This window comes from Peromyscus eremicus, chromosome 3, assembly GCF_949786415.1.
Source record: "Peromyscus eremicus chromosome 3, PerEre_H2_v1, whole genome shotgun sequence".
Classification (NCBI taxonomy): Eukaryota; Metazoa; Chordata; class Mammalia; order Rodentia; family Cricetidae; genus Peromyscus; species Peromyscus eremicus.
The window spans coordinates 48,780,659-48,803,679 of NC_081418.1; the positions used below are offsets into that span (position 1 = coordinate 48,780,659).

Below are 23,021 nucleotides of genomic sequence, written 5' to 3' on the forward strand. Positions count from 1 at the left end.
GCAAATACCAATACCCTCTCTCAAAAACTAAATAACATAGGAAGGGTGGCATGTGAGCCAAGATGCAAATTTGTAGAAGAAAACAAATACTTAGAGGCTGGCAAAGATATAATAAAAAACTTACTCTAAAATGAAGTCGCACAAGCTAATGGCAAAGGTAAGACTCTTCCAACAGTCGGAGAAAAATGGCTGGCTGTCTAGAAAGAAACAAGTAGGCTTTGCCTCACAGCGCGCTCCAAGGTTAGAAAGACAGAAATCATTTGTAAAGACAACAGAAGAATTTAGTTTTCTGGAACAGTGGATAGAAAAGGAAGCTATGAAAAATCGTAAGGAAAAGTTGGATCAGTGTAGCTGAGAGGTAACATGTTCATCTAGCATGCACAAGGCCCTGGGCAAAGTCCCTAAAACCAAGGGGAAAACTGTTAGAAACAAAATGAAAACAGAAGTAGGCAATGAAACATTTTAAGTAAAATAAAAGAGTCCATATGTTTATGAATTAAAAGACTAATAAAGATGAACTGAAGTACTTGATGGGGGAAAAAAGTTCTAAGACTCAACAGAAAATTAGCAAAATAAACAGGTGGGAATTCACAGAAAACTACTCCCAAGACATGGGGGACATGTTCAACTCACTGTTAGAGAAAGCCTGATTTAAATGTGATGCTCTATTACGTGTAAACACATTTATATCAGACCTGGTACTGGAGTAATGGCTCAGTGGTTATGAGCACTTATTGCTCTTGCAGAGGACCGAGGTTTGGTTCCCAGCACCCACATGGTGGCTCACAACCATTTGTAAATTCAATTCCAGGGAGTCCAACACTGTCTTCTGGCCTCTATGGGTACTGCAAACCTGAGGTGCACTCACAGACATTCAGGCAAAATACTCATACACATGAAATAAAAATAAAACAATTCTTTTAAAAAACTATCAAACTTTTGTTTCATGTGTCTTACAATGTTCCTCTAAGCCAGGGATAGAGAGTATCAGTGAGTGCACATTGGTTCAGCCTTTCTGGATAGCAATTTTATTTGTGGGTTTAAGTTTTTTCCATTGCATTTCTTATTAGTGTGTGCGTATGTGCCACACAATGTGTGTGGAGGTCAGAGGACAATGTGTAGGAGTTGGTTCTCTCCTTCCACCATGTGGATCTAAGGGATTGAACTCAGGTCACAAGACTTGGGGACAAGGGCCTTTGTCCATTGAACCATGTCACCAGCCCCTAAATAACTTTTGAAAAGCTATGCAGAACTGCATTTGATTATGGGCCTTAATTTTGTTCTCTGCTCTCCTAATGGAACAACACAGGTGGAGTGCCACCCATATTTCACCCAAGCAAAACTCTGGAAGTTTTGCCAGCAGCATGACATTGTTATTGTCGCATATAGCCCTCTGGGGACCTGTCGGAACCCAAGCTGGTAAGTAATGCTGTATTCTCTTCAAGAATTATCTCCTTCCATGTGGACAGGGCACAAAACCAGAGGGAATTAGCTAAGCAGAAGGACTCTGGCTGTGGGATCTTCAAGAAATGGCTTTTTCAAGTCAAGATCTCCAGAAACAGATGAAAGCTCACGATACCTTCCTCATTGAGAGGTTACCTGGTGATTTCACTAAATGTATGGCATTTCCTGTTGCCACCTGATATGTAGGAAACTAAGTAAATGTTGAAGTATTGTTAGACAGAGTTTCTGTGACTGTGTTCTGAAAGCGTTGTTGAATTCAGTCCAGTTCAGTCCACAGTGGCAATACCTTTGATGGACTCCAAGGAGCTTTAGGAAAATGTCTACCCTGATAGCAAGAGTTGAGCTACCTTCTTCTACTTAGTCTTTTTGCCTTTCCCCATATGTCTGCTTCAGACAAAGCTCTCTGTTAGACTCTTCACCCCACGTTCACACACATGAAGAGAGCGAGCTTGGTGTGTGTGTGTGTGTGTGTGTGTGTGTGTGTGTGTGTGTGTATATATATATATATATATATATATATATATATATATATATTATATGTGTATACATTTGTCCTCTGTATCAGCCCACCCACCTACCTTTCTTGATCTTCTCATGCTAAAGGCAACTCTTCATTCCATAATTCCTTACACCAGAGAAATTAACTATAGGTGACTTGAATGTCCTAGCAGGGACCAAGTGAATGGGGACAATAATAGGGTGACTGATGAACTCTAGCCTCTCATCTAAAGATGACATGTATTTTCTTTTTTTCCAAGGGTGAATGTATCTTCTCCATCCTTGTTAAAGGATGAACTTTTAATCTCACTGGGGAAGAAGTATAACAAGACAGCAGCTCAAATTGCATTGCGTTTCAACATCCAGCGAGGGATGGTTGTCATCCCTAAAAGCTTTAATCACAAAAGGATCCAAGAAAACTTTCAGGTAAGAGAATTACCTTTGGAAATGTGGAAGGATGGTGGTGTCTGCTGTCGGTCCTAGAGAATGTTCTTGGAAAGTATGATGACCTATATCTAGTAGCTCCTCCATGTCATCAATCTCACATACTCCCCTTCTGTGTTCTGAGCATCAAACACTCCTCTGTCTGTGTAACTCCCACAATAGATGGACTTCCAATCTTATAAACTTACAGCCAATGTAGACTCAGTTTCTCTGGCCATTTCCATTGCTCTCTGTTTACAGCTAACCTCTTGAAAGGGAAATTGGCTCTCAGCTCACTTCCCCTATTTTCTTAGATCCATTAAAACTGAGATTTCACCCTGGCAGACTATGTCCTCAGGTCACCGAGGACTTCTGCAGGAGTAACTCCAGTACTTCATTCTCAGTCCTTGTGGGGTCAAAGATTTCAAACACATTTCATCCTGTTGACACTCTCTCTTTCTTGAAACATTTCTTCTGATGGGAAACTCAATGACATGTAGGTCTTGAGAACAATAGCTAGAGTTTGGTTTGTTGGTTTGGGTTTTGTGATAGGGTCACACGTAGTCCATGCTGGCCTCAAACCATCTGTGCAGCTGAGGACGGCTTTGAACTCTTGATCCTTTGAACTCTACCTCCACCTTAGAAATCCTCAGATTACAGGCATGATTGATTACCTGGCAGTTAAGGATTTAATTTCATAGTATGAAATCTCCATTCACATAAGATCATTTGTGCCATGAAATAAAAAAAAAGGCCACTCTGAACGAGGAAAATGATTAGAAACAACATAGAAAGGGAGAATTTGGAAGTTTGTCTGGAAGTTAAAAACCAAAATTTATAAAAATACATGGACTTATTTGAGTCACAGCAAAATGTAGGTTCCAGTTGCCTAGTGCACTGAATCCTAGAAGAAACAGACCAGTGCTGGCTTTTTAAAAGACATCTGACAAATTTACGTGACGTACAACACAGAATCCTGTATTTCATACACTTTTATAGAAAGATCCTAAAGAGAACAATTTTCATCTGGAGGGGAATTTTAATCTTGGCTGTTCTTCTCTTTAATATATATACCTGCTATTGTAAAATTTTAAATTGCCCTTGTCCTTATTTGGGAAATATTGGGCCTATAATTAAAATAAATCTTCAAATCTCCTCTCATTATTGACCTCATGAAATCTGTGTCCTTACAAGGCCTGCTTCACTTTGTCACTAGGATCCATGGTCGAGCCACGGAGTACAGACTGGCCTGCTGTGAGCAAAGACTAAATCTGTGGAAGGACTCTTTTTGGGCTAAAAGTTTAAATTTAAAACATTTAATTTTTTTTTAGATTTTGTTATTCTGTTTTATATGTATCAGTGTTTTGCCTGTGTGTATATATGTATGTGCACTATGTACATGCCTGACGTCTCAGAGGCCAGAAGAAGCTGTCATATCTCCTAGAATTGGAGGTATAGGTGGTTGTAAGCCACCATGTGGGTACTGGGAATAGAACCTGGGTCCTCTGCAAGAGCAACAAGTGCTCTAAACCACTGAACCATCTCTCCAGCCCCCTGCAATTCAATTTTCTAATTCCTTCTATTATTTTATAAACTTCAATATCTGGATAACAAATAATCAAAGAAAAGAATTCTCTGAAAAGAATACTTGTAAATGATCTGTGGAGGAGCAATTAAGTAAGTGTATTTAATATATTCTAGGAAAAGTAAATGAATAAAAATAAGGTTACCTATATATTTTCACAGAACATATCACAAGGACCACTAGTATATAAGGAAGGTAGTTTGCTACATTTATATGCTGCGTTTTATTCTAACATGTTTAGTACCTGGAAAGAGACATAAAGTAGGATAGTGAATGAAGAGGAACCTCCTCCTTTTCATCCCATACATGTCTATTATTCCATAGTATCTATGCATATGCAAAGAGCATAGATTTACACACTACTTACATAATTAAAAATTATAAATTATAAACAGATTAAATATTAAAATGGAAGTGAAAATAAAATATTAAATGCTAATACAGAATAATTATAAAATGAGAATATAAACAAAGTATACAATCTAGAAAAAATTACCAAGCAGTGGTGGTGCACATCTTTAATCCCAGCACTTGGAGACAGAGGCAGGTAGATCTCTGAGTTTGAGGCCAGCCTGGTCTACAGAGTGAGTTACAGGATAGCCAGGGCGGTTACACAGAGCAACCCTGTCTAAAAAAAACTGAAGAGAAAAAAATAAGGCAAGTGAATCTCTAAGTTCAAGGCCAGTCTGCTCTACAGAGCAAGTTCCAGGACAGCCAGGGCTTCATGGAGTAACCCTATCTAAACAAACAAACAAATAAATAAGAACTGGCAACCTAAGTCCAATCCCCAGAGGCCACATGGTAGAAAGAGAGAACCAATTCCTGCAAGTTATCTTCTGACCTTCACTTGTGAGCCATGACACATGTGTACCGACGTACATGTATACACAGACTGAATAAATAAATGTGAGAAATAGAAAAGAAATTGTAACAAAACAGAAAATAAATATTTAAGATGATGAAAGAAGCTGAAATAAAGGAGCACACCTGTGATCCCAACACTCAGGAGGCTGAAGCAAGAGGATCATGAGGTAGAGGCTGGCCCGAGAGACCTAGCAAGTCCCAGACCAGCTTGAATTGCAAAGCAAGACCCTGTTTCAAAACATCATAGTAATAATAGTAGTAGTAGTAGTAGTAGTAGTAGTAGTAGCAGCAGCAGCAGCAGCAGGAGCAGGAGCAGTAGTAGTAATAGTATTAAAAGAATAAGCAAATTTAAAGACTAGGAAAATTTTTTTCAGTGTGTGAGATGGCAATAGTCTAGAATAAAAAACATTCAATATTTTATGTGAAAAGAATAAGAATTCTTCACATGTAGAACATTAGATGCCGTAAATGCGTACTGCTCAGTAAGTCTGAGTGTTCCCAAGCAGAACTGCTTCCAAGACAAAGGTCAGAGCAGAAAGTCAACCTGTCCCCCAACCTCCCCTCTCCTGCACCACACATGCACACATACAGGAGCCCAGCTTTCTCAGACACTTTCAGAGATGCTGGCTCTCTTACAGAAAGCCCAACCTGAGGTTCTCCCTTGATGTCTCCACTCCCTAGTTCCAAGCTTGACCCATCTTTACAAATGCCCTGTCTTCTGTTTCTATTATTTCAGATCTTTGACTTTTCTCTCACTGAAGAAGAAATGAAGGACATTGCCGCCTTGAATAAAAATGTCCGCTTTGTGGAGCTGCTCATGTAAGTGTTCTAGGATCACTAATCAGGTAGTGCTTGTCCCATGTTAACCAATGAGGCTCCTTTGCAACCTCACCTATGCCCATAGAAACACCAAAATGAGGTATCAGCAGTGTGTTCTGAATAGTAGACATACCTAGGTAAAGGCATGACATGGAGACAAGGAGAATTAACCCTTCACACTTCACCTGCTACAACAACAATACAAATTCTGAAGTAACATTGTTTACTTCTAACTAAAAATCAAAGCAATACCCAAATTGGAGCAAATTTATTTTTTAAAAAATTCTGGGAGAGACCTGCTTGTATAGTACAGAAAGAATATCAGGTTGTGAACCAAAACCTAGAGTTTTAGTCAAATACTTTCTTGCTTGTAAGATTTAGGGCTTTGGAGTTGGAAAGATGACTTAGTAATTACGAGCACTTGCTGCTCTTTTGAGGACCTGGGTTCAGTTCCCAGTACCTGTATCAGGCAGCTCACAATCATCAATAACTCCAGTTCCAAGGGATCCAAAGCCCTCTCCTGGCCTGCAAATGTACCTACATGCACATGGTGCACATAAATTCACACCCACATATACACATAAATAAAACTAAATAAATAAACTGGGTGTGGTGGTACATACCTTAAATCCCAGCCCTCAGATGATATCTCTGTGAGTTCAAGGGTAGCTAGGTCTACCTAATGAGTTCCAGGCCAGCCAGGGATACATACTGAAGACCCTGTCTTCAAAAATAAATACATAAGTAAATAGGACTGGAGAGATGGCTCCGTGGCAAAGAATACTGGCTGCTCTTCCAAAGGACCTGGGTTCAATTCCCAGCATCTACATGGTGACTTATAACCATCTGTTTCTCCAGTTCTCAGGACTCTGACACCCTCTTCTGGCTTCACAAGGTACTAGGCATGAATGTGGTGCATAGACATACATGAAGCCAAAACACCCATACACATAAAAAATAATAAAATAAATCTTTTTAAAATGATTTAGAGATCTCAGCTCTACCTATCAGCTACCTTTTCTATAAGACCTTTTCACACCATGTAAAGATGTTGTCAAGCTCAACCAAGACACCAAAGCAGCCCTCTATTACCTAAACATTGCAGGTCTTTTTAACTAGAACTGATGTGGCTTATACACAGATAGTCCAACGTGTATTTGTATGCACACATTGTTTTTTGTTCATCATTTCCCATTATTCTTTCTGATTTCTCAAACCATGTTGGCAGTCACTTTCTTCATTTGGTCTTCTCTTTAAGTAAGGAGTTAGACATCACCCATTAAGATAATGCATAGAGTTGGAACACAATTGATCTCACTACTCTTCATGAGTTAGAAAGCACTCTGGATGGACTGGTATTGATTTTCTGGATTGCTATAATAAAACAGCTCCTTGATGTGAATTTTCAAGGGAGACAATTGCTTGGCATGTAAAGATACCACCCAGCCTCAAAATACATGAGAAACACAAATACACATAACAACTTACCGGAAACTAAGCTTTAAGTTAATCAATAGCTCTTGGAGGTATGTTATTTCTACTTAAAAATATCATTAAGTTAAGAAGGAATAATAATATGGGCTGAATCTACCATTCTGTTGATTTTCTTTTACTAACAACATTGTTTGATTTACATTTGAAATATTTAATACAAGTTTTAACAGTACTAGGGGGAATATGACTCATTCTCGCAGAAAACAATTAGAAAATCAACAAAGTGATACAAAGATTATTAATTAAAAAAAAACTGTGTCTTTGAGAGATCCTGGGCCATGACTTTTCTCTAATGCTCTTTTGTTGACCTCTGACATTGGAGAGCCCTGTTTGTTTTATATTTTTGTGGTAGTTGCAGAGAGCTAAATCTTGGCTATGTTCCATGACAGAAATACATGCACTCCTAACTGTTATAGACTTTCTGACCTTTGTTATTTGTGGTTGGTTATAGCTGCAGCCAACCTTTCCTTGCCTACTATGTGCATGCTCACATCATGGAAAGGTGCTGACTTAAGGGGAGATGAGAAGGAAGTACAGGAGAAACAAAGGGTAAATGAGTAGAAACAAAAGGGGCAAGAGAATGACCATATCAAAAGATGTTGGTTAACACAGTTGTGCCACCATTAGAGTAAACTGTCTTCCTCTTGGGGGATTGTCTTGGCAGGTGGAGTAACCATCCTGAATACCCATTTCATGATGAATACTGAACATCAACAGTTCTTCAAAAGAGTTTTTTTCTCTCATTCAGGAGCTTGAGCTGGGTAATCCTCTCCAAGTATATGAGATTTTACTATCCTCAGAAGAAGTTGAATAAAACACACCATGCTTAATTATTGTATAGTATGAACTCAACTTAGCTTTGATGAAAAAAAAAAAAGATTTAATCTATCTAAAAAGTTCTTTGAAAATGCTTTGCTAGTATTTTTAGATCAATGTCTTATAGGTTGTTGATGGAAAACATTAAACTTTACTTCAAAAGTGGCATATAAAAGCAAATTCTAACTCATGAATATGAAACTATTATAGGAAGTCTGTATTATTTAGCCTTTGGCAAGACAGGAAAGAAGTTTATAGCTGGCATGCTTCCAGGTGATGACCATGACCTTGACTTCCTAAAGCTTTGCGCCATTGGTTGCAAGACAGACACAGCCAAGACAGAAATTTACATGCCATTATTAACGCACCTTGAGTACAGAGATAACTAGAGGTCTAGAAAAGTCTTAAAGAAAAAATATACAGTAGGTTGTGTGAGGGTTGTAGGGTCATGCTGGAGTGCTTGCCTGGCATGCTGGAGACCCCAGTGAGGGTGGAAGTGGGGCCAATTAGCAAAACCATAATGATTCTTCTATTATTTGTTTCCATCCAGTATGCCCATTCAGCTTTTACTGTGCTTGAAAGATAGAAAGTATTGATTCTTTCTTAAATGTTTTGTTATTCAGGGTGGTGGGGAGTTGAGACTGGGTTTTATGTAATCCAGACTGCCCACAGACTTGCTGTGCATCTGATACCAGACTTGAATTCTGAACCCATGGTCTCTATTACATTTTTAAGGGCCTGAGCTTCCACATGACTGGTAAGCAATACTTGTACTCTGTTATAATCATTCTTGCCCACATTCATCAAGAAAACTATCATGTAAAGTGGCTAGAAACAACCAACATATATAAAGCAAGCTTTTTAAACTCAAAATGGTCTAACGATGGTGATTTTAAATGAATAAATTTTTAAAGGAGGATTTGAGAAATACTAGAAGATAAGGTCTTTAAAAACTGCTTTTACGAAGGCTTAAGAATATATTTTGATGAAGTTACAAGTTCTAAAAGAACATGGATAATTTTAGTATATATAAATTTTTAAGAAGTAAATTAAATGATTACAATTGTATCTAGTTTTAATTTAACTAGAAAAATAAAGTATATTTGTTTATACTAGATCACTTTCAAAGGGTGAGGGAATTCTTCAAAAATCATATATTTCCAGTATTGATAGATAAAATTGAATGGCCCAAAGAGAAATTTTTGAGAAATTATGAGTTAAAAATGTAATTACATAAATCTAACAATGCTGTTCTCTGAAAAATATTTTATTTACAAGATTAATAAAGTATGACAATTTGCTCTACTACATGATCTCTGTTTTGTTTCTAAGGTTGGAAGAAGCATCTTCATCAAAGTAAATTGAAAGGGCCTGAGGCCGAGTTCTTGCTGTCCTTTTAGCTTTGAGAAGAGAAGAAGGGTACAGAATAAGAGGTCTGAGTCCATCCCTGTTGTCAGAGCCCTTTTTGGTTCTTCATGGGGGCATGTCATGTGGAGGCAGGGCTAGACTTAACGTCTGTCAAACCATTTCTAAGAGGTAGATTCTTTAAAAGGAGTCCTCACCATTTGTCAAGGAACTTATTCCTGAATCAAAAGAGGGTAACTTCTGTCTTAATTATAGAAAAGATGGAGGAAAAAGAGTTGGAGACAGAAAATAGGGAAGTCTGGAAAGAATAATCACCTGACATGAACCTCTGTATGTCAATTCTTCTCCTATTTCTATTATGGTATAAAGTATGTCTCCTCCTGCTCCACCCAAAGTTAATGTTGAAATCTCAAACTCCAGTGACTCAGAACATGATATTATTTGAAAATGGTCACGATATCTGTGATTAATTAAGATGGGGTCAGACTGCTTCCATCACGTCAGAGTCTCCGCACCAAACAATACAGCCCTGAACATACAGGTTCACCAGCTGCATACAATAATGATAGAAAACAATCAAAGCAAAATTTTTAAAAATTTAGAAGTATTATTCTCATATGAATACAAAGTGAAAACATATCAATGATTTCAATAGATCATCAATGACAGAATCAGTCAAGGTGACGAGAGAACTACCATGAAGCCAGGCCTAATGGCTCACATAAGCATATAGTCTCAGCTATTGGGTAGCCTGAGGCAGGAGGAACACAAGTTCAAAGCCAGCCTGCAACTTAATGAGATTTTGTCTTAAAATTAAAAATAAAAGGAGGTCTGGGATATCACTGAGTGCTGACTAGCATGTGAGAAACCCTAGGTTCAATGCCTAAGGGAAAAAGGAAGGAGTGGGAAGAAAGGAGGAGTGGCAGAGGTGGGTCCATGTTCTCAAGGACTATAAAACTGTGAAACTCGAGTTGACTTTTCCTACCATATTTAATCACTTACCCCTGCATGAAGATCCTTCAGCACTGTTGCTGAATGACTGTCGTGCTCATCACCACTAGCTCTTTAGCTAGAGGCCACTGCCCTCACGAAACTGCAGAGCATTCTCTTGGGTGACTGACTCTGGAGGTCTGGGATGTTCACAATCCACACATCCCAAATCTGTCCTTTAACCACTCAAGGAAGAGGACACTGGAATACCATTCTTGAGAAGTATGTCGTTATATCTGAGTCATGGGTGGCATTGGATGGTTTATGGTAATAAATGATAATGTGGGAACTTTCAACTACATGGTCTTCCTTTGTCCCACAGAGACTGATCAGGCTTAGCCATACCAAGTCTTAATGCCTAAGTGGCTGATCAGACCAAGAACTCTAGACCTCAAAGCTCAGGTGGATTTCCCTGATTGGCAATACTGCAGAAAACTGTCATATGTAATTGCTTGGGGCAATTAAAAAAATATATATATATGCAATTACACTGGAAGAAAACAATAGAAGCCAGTGCCTGATTTTCCACAGACTCTGGCCTGTGTTTCTTGTACTTCAGCTAATTATAACCTTGCATTGTCATTAGCCATAGCCATGAGTATGACTAATTTCCTGAGTTCTGTGCCTTACTGTAATAAGACATGGAATCTGAGGGTAGACTCGGGGATCCCTTACCACAAGTAGTTAACATATTAGCTAGATATGATTGCCCAGACCTGTAATCCCAGCATTTGGGAGCTTGAGGCAGGAGGATTGCAGTGAGTTTGAGGGTAGCTTGGGCTGCAAAATGAGACTCCACCTCAAAAAATGGAGTCAAACAAACTGCACACACACACACACACACACACACACACACACACACACACACACACGAATGCATGCATGAACATGCACATATAGCTAACAAAGACACAGAGTTTTCCTGGGGAACCAGGTAGCTTCTGAGGAAGCCTGCTGCATGCTGCTCCCATAGCACCTTTCACTCTTTTTCAAATACTGGATGACTTTTCTTGACATCTCAAAGTGAAGCCATCCTCTAGTTCTCTTGTTCAGCTGGGGCAGGGATATAGCAGTACATTCAGGGTCACGGTAGGTACTTACCTGCTGTACAAGCAGAGGCCCTGAAAATGTCTAGAAGTCTGCGTGAAACACCCTCACAGGCAACAATCAAACAAACTCATGGGAAAGAAGGACTTAGTAAAACTGAGTAATGCTAGAACACTCAACAGTTCTGCCTCTGTGTTAAACCATATACAAGTTCTCCATATTAGGGTGCAGCGTACTGGGATATATCCACACACAGAGCAAAGTACATGGAGTCCATGAATTCGCAGCATGCAGCTCAGGCATATTTTTCACATTTCTACATACCCACATGTCTTATCTAGAGTTTCTATTGCTATGAAAAGACACTTAGGGCAACTCTTATAAAGGAAAACATTTAATTGGGTGGCTTACATATTCAAAGGTTTAGTCCATGTCATTATAATGGGACATTGTAGCATGCATATATGAGACCTCAAAGCCCACCTCCACAGTGACACATTTCCTCCAACAAGACTATACTTGCCATACCTTCTAATAGTGCTATTCCTTTGGGGGCCATTTTCTTTCAAACCACCACATTCCACTCCTTGGCTCCCAAAGACTTGTAGCCATATCAAAAATGCAAAAATGCATTCAGTCCAACTTCAAAAATCCCCATAGTCTCATATAACAGACTCAAACTTATTTAAAAGTCTAAAGTTCAAAGTCTCTTCTGAGATTCATGTGATCTCTTAACTGTAATCCCCTGTAAAATTAAAATCAAAAAGCAGATAACATACTTCCAACATATAATGGCACAGTGTTATTTGAATCTTAGATGGTCTTTTAATAAAAAAGCTGGCACCAGATATCAGAGTGAAAGCTGAAAGATCAGAGAAGCAGAGCAAGTCACAGGCAACCTCACCTCATAAACTCCTCAGCCAATCCTGTTTCCTCAGACTGAAAGTCTCTGAGTCCTTACCCAAAAGGGTCTCGGCTGAACTGCGTTAGTTCCTGTTTCCTCATACCTTACATACCTTCTCTGCCCTGGCATCACTTGCTGGGATTAAAGGCATGTATACTTCTCAGTAGTGGAATTAAAGGTGTGTGCCACCACTGCCTGCCTCTGTTTCCAGTGTGGCCTTGAACTCACAGAGATCCAGACAGATCTGCATTCTGAATGACAGGATTAAGGGTGTGTGCCACCACTGTCTGGCCTCTACGTCTAATCTAGTGACTGGCTCTGTCCTCTGATCCTCAGGTAAGCTTTATTAGGGTACACAATATATCACCAAATTTCCCCTTTTTTGTCTAAAATAATAAAAGAAGATTATAACTAATATAAGAAAAACTATATACAATAAGTATATACAATATATATACTTACATTAACAATATCCAGTTCATAAACATTTGACAAATTCAAAGAAAATACTCCATCATCTATCCTATTTTTGTGAGTCCAAAGTGTTGTACCTAATTCACTTTCTATCCTAACTTGTATTACCAACCAAAAACTACCTTTTGATGTCTTTCAAACTTATACACTTTACACCTCTTTAGTGAGTTTCTTTCCTGAATTTGTTAACAAGGAAAACTGTAATTAAATCTATCTAATCTTCAACTCCCTCAGAGACTTAAGAAGGAAATATTACTGAGTTGAGCAGGAAGTACAAACAAGCAACTTCCAAAAAATATGAGAAATGATAGAAACAATTGGCTGCCTGGACAGTCACCCAAAATCTCTCTGCAACATTGGGGTATCCATCTTTGGCCTACAGGCTTAGCATATCTGACAGACTCATCTGTGGAGCTGTGAAGCAGGGTTTTCTAAAGGCCTTCCTACCTTGTTTTGGCAAGGTGCAGCAGTCTTTTCTTTTGTGTCCTACTTGTCCATTTTGGACAGCATACTGTCAGCAGTTGAGGTAAGGGCATTTTCTTGCCCAGTGGCTAACTTGCCACAATGAAAATAAACTCCATAAGGAGTTTCTTCAATGCCCATCATCTTCTCTGAAGTAGATTGGTGCTGCCAGGATCAGACATGTCTCATTGTCATAAAAAAAAAAGAATCTATGTTATTAAAACATCTTAAATACCATATTCTGTAGATCTCTGAAGTGTTTGAAGATGACCTGTCTATACAAATTATATCTCTGTTTGACCTTGAAAACATACCTAATATGACTATATGTTTGATTGTAATGACTAACTACTAACTTTCATTTCTTTATATCCTAATTAATTTGTCATAATAACTTTCAAGGACTAGAAATTTTATTATGTTGTTAAATGAGTTGCATAGGTATAATACCTTGAACAAGATGAGAAACGTATGCACAGTATGTTCTAACAGAAATAATCTCAAATTTGCATACAACATACAAAAATTCAATTCAATGTACAATATTTAAAACAAGTAGTTGCTTTCTAAAAGTAGATTTGGTAATCTACCTTTTTATCTTACCATATTCATATTCTCTCTTTTTTTTTCAGAGTAGATTCAATAATCTACCTTTTATTCAACATCTGCATCTTTTTTTTTCTGAGTAGATTCAATAATCAACTTTTATCTTATCTATACCCTCTTTTTTTCCTTTTTCTTGTTTTTCAAACAAGATCCCTAAATTTTATCTCCTTTGTTTAGCCTTTTTCCTGACCATTAACAATAACAACTTGTGACCAACCATCCTAAACAATGACAATTATCCATAACCTGTTGAATGACCAAAAACCACCCACCCCACCTCTGGGAATGTGGATATTGTGTTCTTAAAATTTCTTCTGTTGTCTGGGGGTGGGGGTGAAAGCATCTTTAGGGAATCCTGAAAAGAAATTTTTGGGGTTAATTGTCAAGTCCTGGGAAAGTTAGCTGTATCATTTGCCCAGTTTCTGCATAATGGGAAAGTGCAAGGCTTGTCTCAAGTCCTTGCTCAAGTAATCTGTGAGGCTGGATCATCGCAGTAAGCCATCTCAAAATTGTCCAGAGCAGTTTGTAGTCCAAAGCTAATCTTTGGGTAATGTTTGTCAGCTTAGTGGTATTATCCTGATGGAATTGTCATTGTGGGGCCCCGTCATTTTTTTTGGAGACTTCAAAATTACTGTTAGGCGTGGTCATAATTCACTGCAGAAAATCTTTTTTGTGGGACAAGTTTTCTTGATGATTTGTCCTTTTTCTTCAGATGTCTCATTTGTCCAGTGTTCTTCAGGTTCCTTAGCCTTCATTTTCCTGAAAGACAAAAACAAAACCATTCCCCAACCCTAACTTTGAGGAGGTTTCCCTTTTCTAATCTTTATCAATTTTGATTTATGGTTTCTACTTAAATTTTTGTTTTATTGTCTAAAGTTGTTCTATCATCCAGAGCAGTATGGTTTTTGTTTGTTTGTTTGTTTCTGCTTTTTTTTTTTTTTTTTTTACAATAGGCAGTAGATTCTTTAATTGCTCTGAAAAGGAGTTTCTTCCACAATGACAGGAAATGACTAAACAGAATTTGACATGGGGGCCTGAGAAAGGTCCCTTAGGGTGTTTCCCCACAGCAAAGGCAAAGGATTGCCTTGTCTATCCCTTGTTGATCAACATTAATTAGTCCAATGTTTGCCTTTATGACACCTTCTGCATAATCCAGCAGGGAGGGGGGTTCTGTTGAGATTATCCTTGAAAAAACATTGTTTCTAGAAACACCCTGTTTACAGTCCCCTTTTAGGTGACCTTATTCACTACATTTGAAACATCTGGCATTACTGTTTTTCTTCAAACCTCTGGAAATCACCTCTCCTATCCAAGTATAATCATGGTCATGAGATTCAATATTAATTGTATCTCGGATTCATTCCTCCAAAGGTGCTGATCTTGCCTTTAATGGCCTAATTATCCTTTTGCATTGTGCATTAGCATTTTCAAAAGCCAGAGATTCAGTTATTATCTGTGTAGCTTCTGAATTTGGTGTCATTCTACTTACTGCTGAAGACAACCTTTATAAGAAATCAGTGAAAGCTTATTTGGACCCTGTATAACTTTTGTAAATGACTTTTCTTTCCTACTTCTTCAATTTTGTCCCAAGCATTCAAGGCTGCCATTTGGAATAAAGCTAGGATGTGTTCATCCTATAGAGATTGCCTTTCTACATTAGCATAATCTCCCTCTCCAAAAAGCTCATCCTGGGAAATTTCCGTACCTCTAGCCCTACTTTGTTGTTCAATGATCTTAGTCTCGTCTTTCCACCAGGTCCTCCACTGTAATTATGGACTAGCTTCTAGGACAACTATAACCAAATCTCTCCAGTCTTGAAGAATAATTCTATGACGAGTTAACCACAAGTTTAGCATCTGCTTCTTAAATGGGGAATGCATACCATATGACACGATAGCTTCTCTGAATCTCCTCAAATCTAACATTAGCGCAGGAGTCCAGTAATTTCTTACACAGCCTTCAGCATTTGGCAGTTCCTGTAAGGTTACTGGATAGATTAAGGTTGGCTTTTTCTCTATAACCATATAATGCAATGCTAAGATAGGTTCAGCTTAAATTTCTCTGTCTGGGTCTGAATTTCTCTATGATCTGTTTTAACAAGTTTTTCTAAAACTTTTATCTTGGCACTCACATTAACCAACTTTTTAAATGATAAAACAGAAATGATTAAACAAATAATATTTATAATTGACATTACACCTATCCCATCAACATTAATTATCCTCTCATTTATTGTTCCATTTTCAGAATGTCAATCGTATTATCAGCAGCCTGAGGAGGGGGCCCAAGGAAAGTCAGAACCCACCAGGAAAGGAAGGAAGCCACAAAGCCAGCTTTATGCACCAGGGAACATGTGAAAGCAGCTAATTCTGGGGTGTTTGGAACTTGAGTCTGGGGAGTTTGCTGCAGAGAGGCTGCAACAAAAATTTAGCCAGTGGCATAGGGACTCCAGCCCATGTGGGGTGGAGACTCCAACCACGTGCAGCTTGGGGCTGAGCTGGGGGCCTTCAAGGCCACAGGCAAGTGGCTTTTTCATGAACTTGTGCCACACAAGTTGGACACCAGATGCTGTTTGAATCTTGGATGGTCTTTTAATAAAAAATCCAGAGCCAGATATTGGGGTGAAAGCTGAAAGATCAGAGAAACAGAGCAAGCCACAGGTAACCTCACCTCACCAACTCCTCAGCCAATCCTGTTTCCACGAATCCTCAGACTGAAAGCCTCTGAGTCCTTACCTGCAAGGGTCTCAGCTGAACTACCTTAGTTCCTGTCTCCTCACACCTTATATACCTTTCTCCCCCTAGCCATCTCTTGCTAGGATTAAAAGCATGTGTTCTTCCAAGTACTAGGATTAAAGGTGTGTGTCAGCACTGCCTGGCTCTGTTTCCAGTATGGCCTTGAACTCACAGAGATCCAGACAGATCTCTGCCTTCTGAATGACAGGATTAAGGGTGTGTGCTACCACTGTCTGGCCTCTATGTCTAATCTAGTGCCTGGCTCTGTCCTCTGATCTTCAGGCAAGCTTTGTTAGGGTACACAATATATCACCACAGCACAGGATATACATTACCATTCCAAAACATAAGGAAGGGAGAATAGTGGGGAAATACTGGACCAAGACAAGACTGAAAACCAGGTGGGCAAACTCCAAACTCTGCATCTCCATGTCTGATGCCAAAACGCTCTTCAGATCTCCAGCTCCTTTCAGCTTTGTTGACTGCAACACACTTCTTTCTCTTGAGCTGGTTCTGCTCCCTGCTAGCAGCTTTCCTTGGCAGGTATCCCACAGCTAAGGCATCTGCAACATCTTGAGGTCTCCAAGGCAATTCAGGCTTCAACTTCACAGCTTCAGGCAATGGCCTGAAAGCCTCCATTCAGGGACACCCCTGACACATGCCTGGCTCAGTGGCTTTCATTAGTTGAGGAGGCAAATTCCATGACCCTTTTCTTCCATCCTTATAAGACCTTCTGTCCTTAACAAGACCACACCTACTCTAACAAGGCCACACCTCCTAACAATGCCATTCCTTTTGAGGGCCATTTTCCTTCAAAACATCACACCATGCATGACACTCAGATCAAGAGATAAGCATTTCTAAGGCTGAGGAAATGGCTCAGTTAGTAGAGCACTTGCCACATGAGCATGAGGACTCAAATCCAATTTCCATTACTACAGCACTATGAACTTGCAGTACAAATCCTGCTGATGGAGAAGCAAAATGAAGAGGGTCTTTGGGGCTGCTGGCCAACCACTAGTGTAGCTGAATTATCAAGTTCCAGATTCAGTGAGAGACCCTGCCTCAAAAATAAGGTGAAGAATTGAGGACAGGAATGGTATTGACAATGACCTCTGACCTCTGCAATGCCCACATACATGGATACAAATGTACAAATACAAACACACATATTAAAAAAAACATTAATAATAATAAATGTTAAACATGTTAGGTATGTTTGCCTCAGAATTTTATCTCTGTGTGTAGAGAGTCTATATATTTTCTTTTCTGTCAAAGACCAATTTTGCAAATTCATATTTTTCTCACAATGTATTATTGTTATATGGTGTAGGAAAAGTGTATTTGCTCATTTATCCAACAAATATATTTTGTGTGCTTGGCTAGCTCCTTGGGCTACCTCAGTGAACACAGCAAAAATCTGATTCTCAGCACTTCCATTCTTACTCTCTAAGGACTGTTAATTTTCCTATACCACAGCTGTTTTTTCTTTCTATTCTTACTCTTACTGTTTGCTATCAATTAATTTGTGGTTAATCAAACTCCTTGCTCCCTTTTGTTTTCTTTCTGGATTTCACTTAGAATAAATTTGCAAAAGAAAAGAAAAAATATAACCTGTTCTGTGTTTGCATTCATTAATATTTATTTTTCTTATTGTAGTATTTTCTTCTGTTTTCTTTTGCTTATCAATAATATCCTCACTTCCTAGGTTAAATGTCCTTTTGACCAATGTTTTTAGTTTGTTTTTCTTTTTCTTGCTTAGTGATATAGATGCTAAACATAGTGAATTTTTCCTAAGTATTGTCATGAGTAAGATTTTCCAAACATGTTTTTAGTTTTGTTTCTAGGCATTTTCTAAACTCCTATTTTAATTAATTCTTTGACTAATAGATGTTTACAAATTGCCAGGGAAATGGCTCAGAGGTTAAGAGCACTTACTGCTCTTCTTGATGACTTGAGTTCAGTTCCCAGTACCCACATCAAATAGCTCACAACCACCTATAATTTCCATTCCTGTAGATCCCATGCCTTCTTCTGGCTTCCTCAAGCATATGTACACATGTGGCATAAATTTACACAGACATACACACATACACATACACATAATAAAAATAAACAAAAGAGTAAATATTTAGTAGCTATTTGCAAATTATTTTATTTTCATTTGTAATACCTTTATCTTTCTATCAGGAGCTTTATCTTCCTGAGTTCATAGTCTACTTTTAATCATGCTCAGTTCAGATAACATCATTGATCAAGGCAGTTCTTAACATGAGATTGGGACAATTTGTTCTAAAGTCTTGAGTTGGCTATAAGGAACACATCATCATGTGTTATCAGTTTTTACCTCTGATACTGGAGAAGCCACACTGAGTGAGTGATTTAATTCCTTTATTGCCCTTATTCTTAACTAGGAGCAGTTGTGTCCCATCCTCCTGCAGAAGACATTTAGCAACGTGTGAGGGTGTCTCTGCTTATCACAACTGGGGTTGGGGGGACATAGAAATGGACTGAGCACCTAGGAGGTAGAGGCAAAAGTATTGCTAAATACTTTTCCAATTATCAGGCTGTTCTTACAACATGAATTATCCAGCCCCAAATGTTAGTCAGGCAGAGGCTGCAACACTTTACTAACACAAGCTCTTAATAGATGTTAAAATGTACTCATTCCCACACCGTGATTTCTGCTAATTGTATATAACTGAAAAATCAGTCCACTGAGGCTCATTGCTACAGTGCTTAATGTAAACAGCCCATCTGTTGGAAAAGAATATCAGTGTCACACAAAAGAACATGCAAAGTAGAAGTAATTCAGCAAGACAATTTCTTTTTGCAAAAAAGGTGTGCCACAACTTAAGCCTGGCTATTGAGCAGCACACTCACCTAAATGACCTTTTTTATCCCTGATGTAGGCAGTGACTTCATCTCATCCCATTGATGGGAGCTCAGTTTCACATCTGAGGTAACTGGTTGATCAGTGCATAGAGGACAGAGGAAGTTCAGGAAATATGAGCCCTTGACAGACTGACTGACTTTGATAGTGGGTTCAAACAAAAGATCCCCCTGATTCAGCCTTCCAAGGAGCTGGGACTACAGGCAAATGCCAAGCACCTGGATTTTTACTGTATATATTCCCTGGGATATGAAGCCTGTCTATGCTGATTTCCATAATGTCTGGGCTAGTTCACGTACCGCCCCTCCCCACCCATTTATTCTCATTTGTTTTGTTAATGACTGCCTTTGGGGAGATGGGGGTAGGAAGGAATTTAAATGCACTTTAGATTTGCATTTCTTTGATTGCCAGTGAGGCTGAACATTTTTCCAGTGTTTCTTTCATTTCTTTGCCAATCCAATTCCTTCTTTTTGTCCTTAAGGACCTGGGTTCCTAATGCCATTTTTAAAAAAATTCAACATAGATTTGATCTTCTTAATTTGCATAGTTATTTCAAGAAATATGTATTCAGAGGTGAGGGGAATAGATCTTCATCTTAATGTACTCTCTCTGCACACCCCCCCCATCTTTTGATAGCAGCCTGCTATTTACCAGAGTAATTTGCTCTTAATGTACTAAGGAAATACTTTATAACTTTTTCCTTCTTGTATTAACTAATTTTTGTTGGGATTCCGTTGTCTATCTGCACTAAACTCAAATACTAATGTGTGCGATCCATTGTCTTAGTTAGGGTTTCTATTGCTGTGAAGCGACACCTCTGGAGCTCACTGGCCAGTCTGCTGATCTGACCTGTGAACTCCATGTTTAGAGACTTTGTCTGAGAAAATAAGTAGAGAGCAACTGAGGAAGATACCTGATGTCAAAGCCTGGCCTACATACACATACAAACACATACATGTGCACATGTGCCCATGTACTCATACACACACACACACACACACACACACACACACACATACACACATCCACATGCACACAATGAATATGGTGCAAGTACCACCATAACTGACTTCAAATTATACTACAAAGCCATAGTAATGAATCAGCACGTACTGACACAAAAACAGATACATAGATCAACCAAGTAGAACAGAGGACTCAGATATGAGCTACAGCCAAATGATTTTTCACAAAGATGTCAAAAGTATACATTAGGGAAAAGACAGCCTTTTCAACTAATGGTGCTGGGAAAATTGAGTATCCACATGTACAATGAAACTAGATCCCTTTCTCTGCCTCTGTACAAAAAACAACTCAAGATGGATCAAAGACCTTAATGTTAAGCTGAGACATTGAAACTGCCAGGGGGAATAATGAAAAACACTTCAAGATAGAGAGCCTGGTGAAGGCTTTGGGAGTAAGGTCCAGTGGCTCAGGAAATAGCATCAACAATTGACAGATGGGACCTCATGAAATTAGAAAGCTTCGGCACAGCAAAGGAGCCAGGTATCAATCAAGTGGAGAGACAGCCACAGAGAACTAGAAAAATCTTTGTCAGCCATGCATCTGACAAAAAATAATAGCTAGAAAAAGAACTCAGTGAATGTGCTGATGAAATGAACAGGCAGTTCTCAAGAGACAAAATACAAATGACCAAGAAACACTGGAAAAATGTTCAGCCTCACTAGCAATCAAAGAAATGCAAATTTAAAGTGCATTTAAATTCCTTTCTACTCCCATTCCCCAAAGGCAGTCATTAACAAAACAAATGAGAATAAATGGTTGTGGGGGGGCAGTATGTGAACTAACCCAGGCTTCGTATCCCAAGGAATATATATAGTAAAAATCCAGATGCTTGACATGTGCCTACAGTCCCAGCTACTTGGAAGGCTGAATCAGGAGGATCTTCTGTTAGAACCCAGAAATGTAAGGGCAGCCTAAGCAACATTGCAAGATATGATCTGTAGGTGGAGCTTCCCTGTCTTACAGCCACTCTCAGATAATCACTCAGAGGCTTAATATTAATTACAAATGCTCAACCAATAGCTCAGGCTTATTACTAGCTAGCTCTTACATTTTATGTTAACCCATATTCCTTATTTATGCTCTGCTATGTGGCAGTACCTTTATTAGCATGGCACATTCATTTCCTGCTCCCTCTGTGTCTGGCTGGCAACTCCTGACTCTGCCCTTCCCCTTCCCAGCATTTTCAATTTGGCTTTCCTGTCTAACTTTATCCTGTTCAGCTATTGACCAGTCAGCTTCTTTATTAAACTAATCATAGCAACAAATCTTCACAGTGTACAAAAGGATTATTCCACAGCATTTTCCCCTTTTGTCAAATTAAAAAGGAAGGTTTTAACTTTAACATAGTAAGATTATATACAACAAAAACAGATATTATGTAAGAGTTACAGTTACAATATCCAGTCCATTTATATTTGACAAAATTAGAGAAAATATTTTATTATTTATCTTATCTCTGTGAGTCTAAAATTTTACCTAATTGTTACCTAATAAAGTTACCTAATTTACCTTCTATGATAACTAAGGAAAACTATAACTATCTAGTCTTCAGCTCCATCAAAGACCCCAGAAGGATGAAATGTTACCTAATGACAGGGACATCAGGCTGCCTGGACAGTCACACAAAATTTCTCTGCAACGTTGGGCCATCTAACTCTGGCCTACAGGCCTAGCATATCTGACAGTCTTTCCCATGAAACAAGGAATTTTGAAGGACTGTCTTACCTTGTCTTGGCAAAGGTCAGCAGTTGCCTTTCTTGTGTCCTGCTGATCTAGTTTGGACAGTAACTGTCAGCAATTGAGGCAAGGGCAGTTTCTTTGCCCACATGGCTAGCTTTTGCTGTAGAGAAAGAAAAGTCCATACAGAGTTTTTATGATGCCCATCATCTTCTCTGAAGTAAATTGGTGCTGCCAGGAGCAGACATGTCTCACTGTTATTAAAAGCCTTGGGTTATTAAACATATTAAATGCCATATTTTGTAGGTCTTTGAGGTGTTTGAAGACCATCTATCTATCTATCTATCTATCTATCTATCTATCTATCTATCTATCTTTCTATCTAAATATATCTGTGTATGGCCTTGAAAACACACCTCACGTGACTATAAGTTTGACTATTATAGATGACTATTAATCTGTATTTCTTATATTTTACATTTTTAAATGAGTTATATAAACACAATACCCCAAATAAGAGTAGAAACATACATACAGTATAACAAAATTAACTTTAAATTTGTTGTCAATAAACTAAAATCCATACCAATGTAAAAAAAATTTTTTTTTTTTTTTGGTTTTTCAAGATAGGCTTTCTCTATGTAGTTTTGGTGCCTGTTCTGGATCTCACTCTATAGTCCAGCCTGGCCTCAAACTCACAGAGATCTGCCTGGCTCTGCCTCCCGAGTTCTGGGATTAAAGGTGTGTGCCAAAACCACCCAGCCAATGTAAAATATTTAAGACTAGTTAGTTGCTTTTTTAGTTTAAAAGTGGATTCAATAATCTACTTTTTCATCCAATCATTTCTATATCCCCCACTTTTTGTTTTCAGAAAGAGAT

General features: G+C 38.5%; 1 protein-coding gene across 3 annotated transcripts in view; it reads left to right on the forward strand.

Moving 5' to 3' along the window:
• Akr1d1 (aldo-keto reductase family 1 member D1) overlaps positions 1 to 7,977 on the forward strand; it is a 61,445-nt gene extending 53,468 nt beyond the window's left edge. For all 3 annotated transcript variants that reach the window (XM_059257575.1, XM_059257576.1, XM_059257574.1), the window contains 4 exons: positions 1,310 to 1,419; positions 2,223 to 2,388; positions 5,571 to 5,653; positions 7,812 to 7,977. In XM_059257575.1, the coding sequence (XP_059113558.1) occupies positions 1,310 to 1,419; positions 2,223 to 2,388; positions 5,571 to 5,653; positions 7,812 to 7,854 (402 nt within the window). In that variant the 3' untranslated portion in view covers positions 7,855 to 7,977. The remainder of the gene's footprint in view (positions 1 to 1,309; positions 1,420 to 2,222; positions 2,389 to 5,570; positions 5,654 to 7,811) is intronic.
• Positions 7,978 to 23,021: the final 15,044 nt, after the last annotated feature.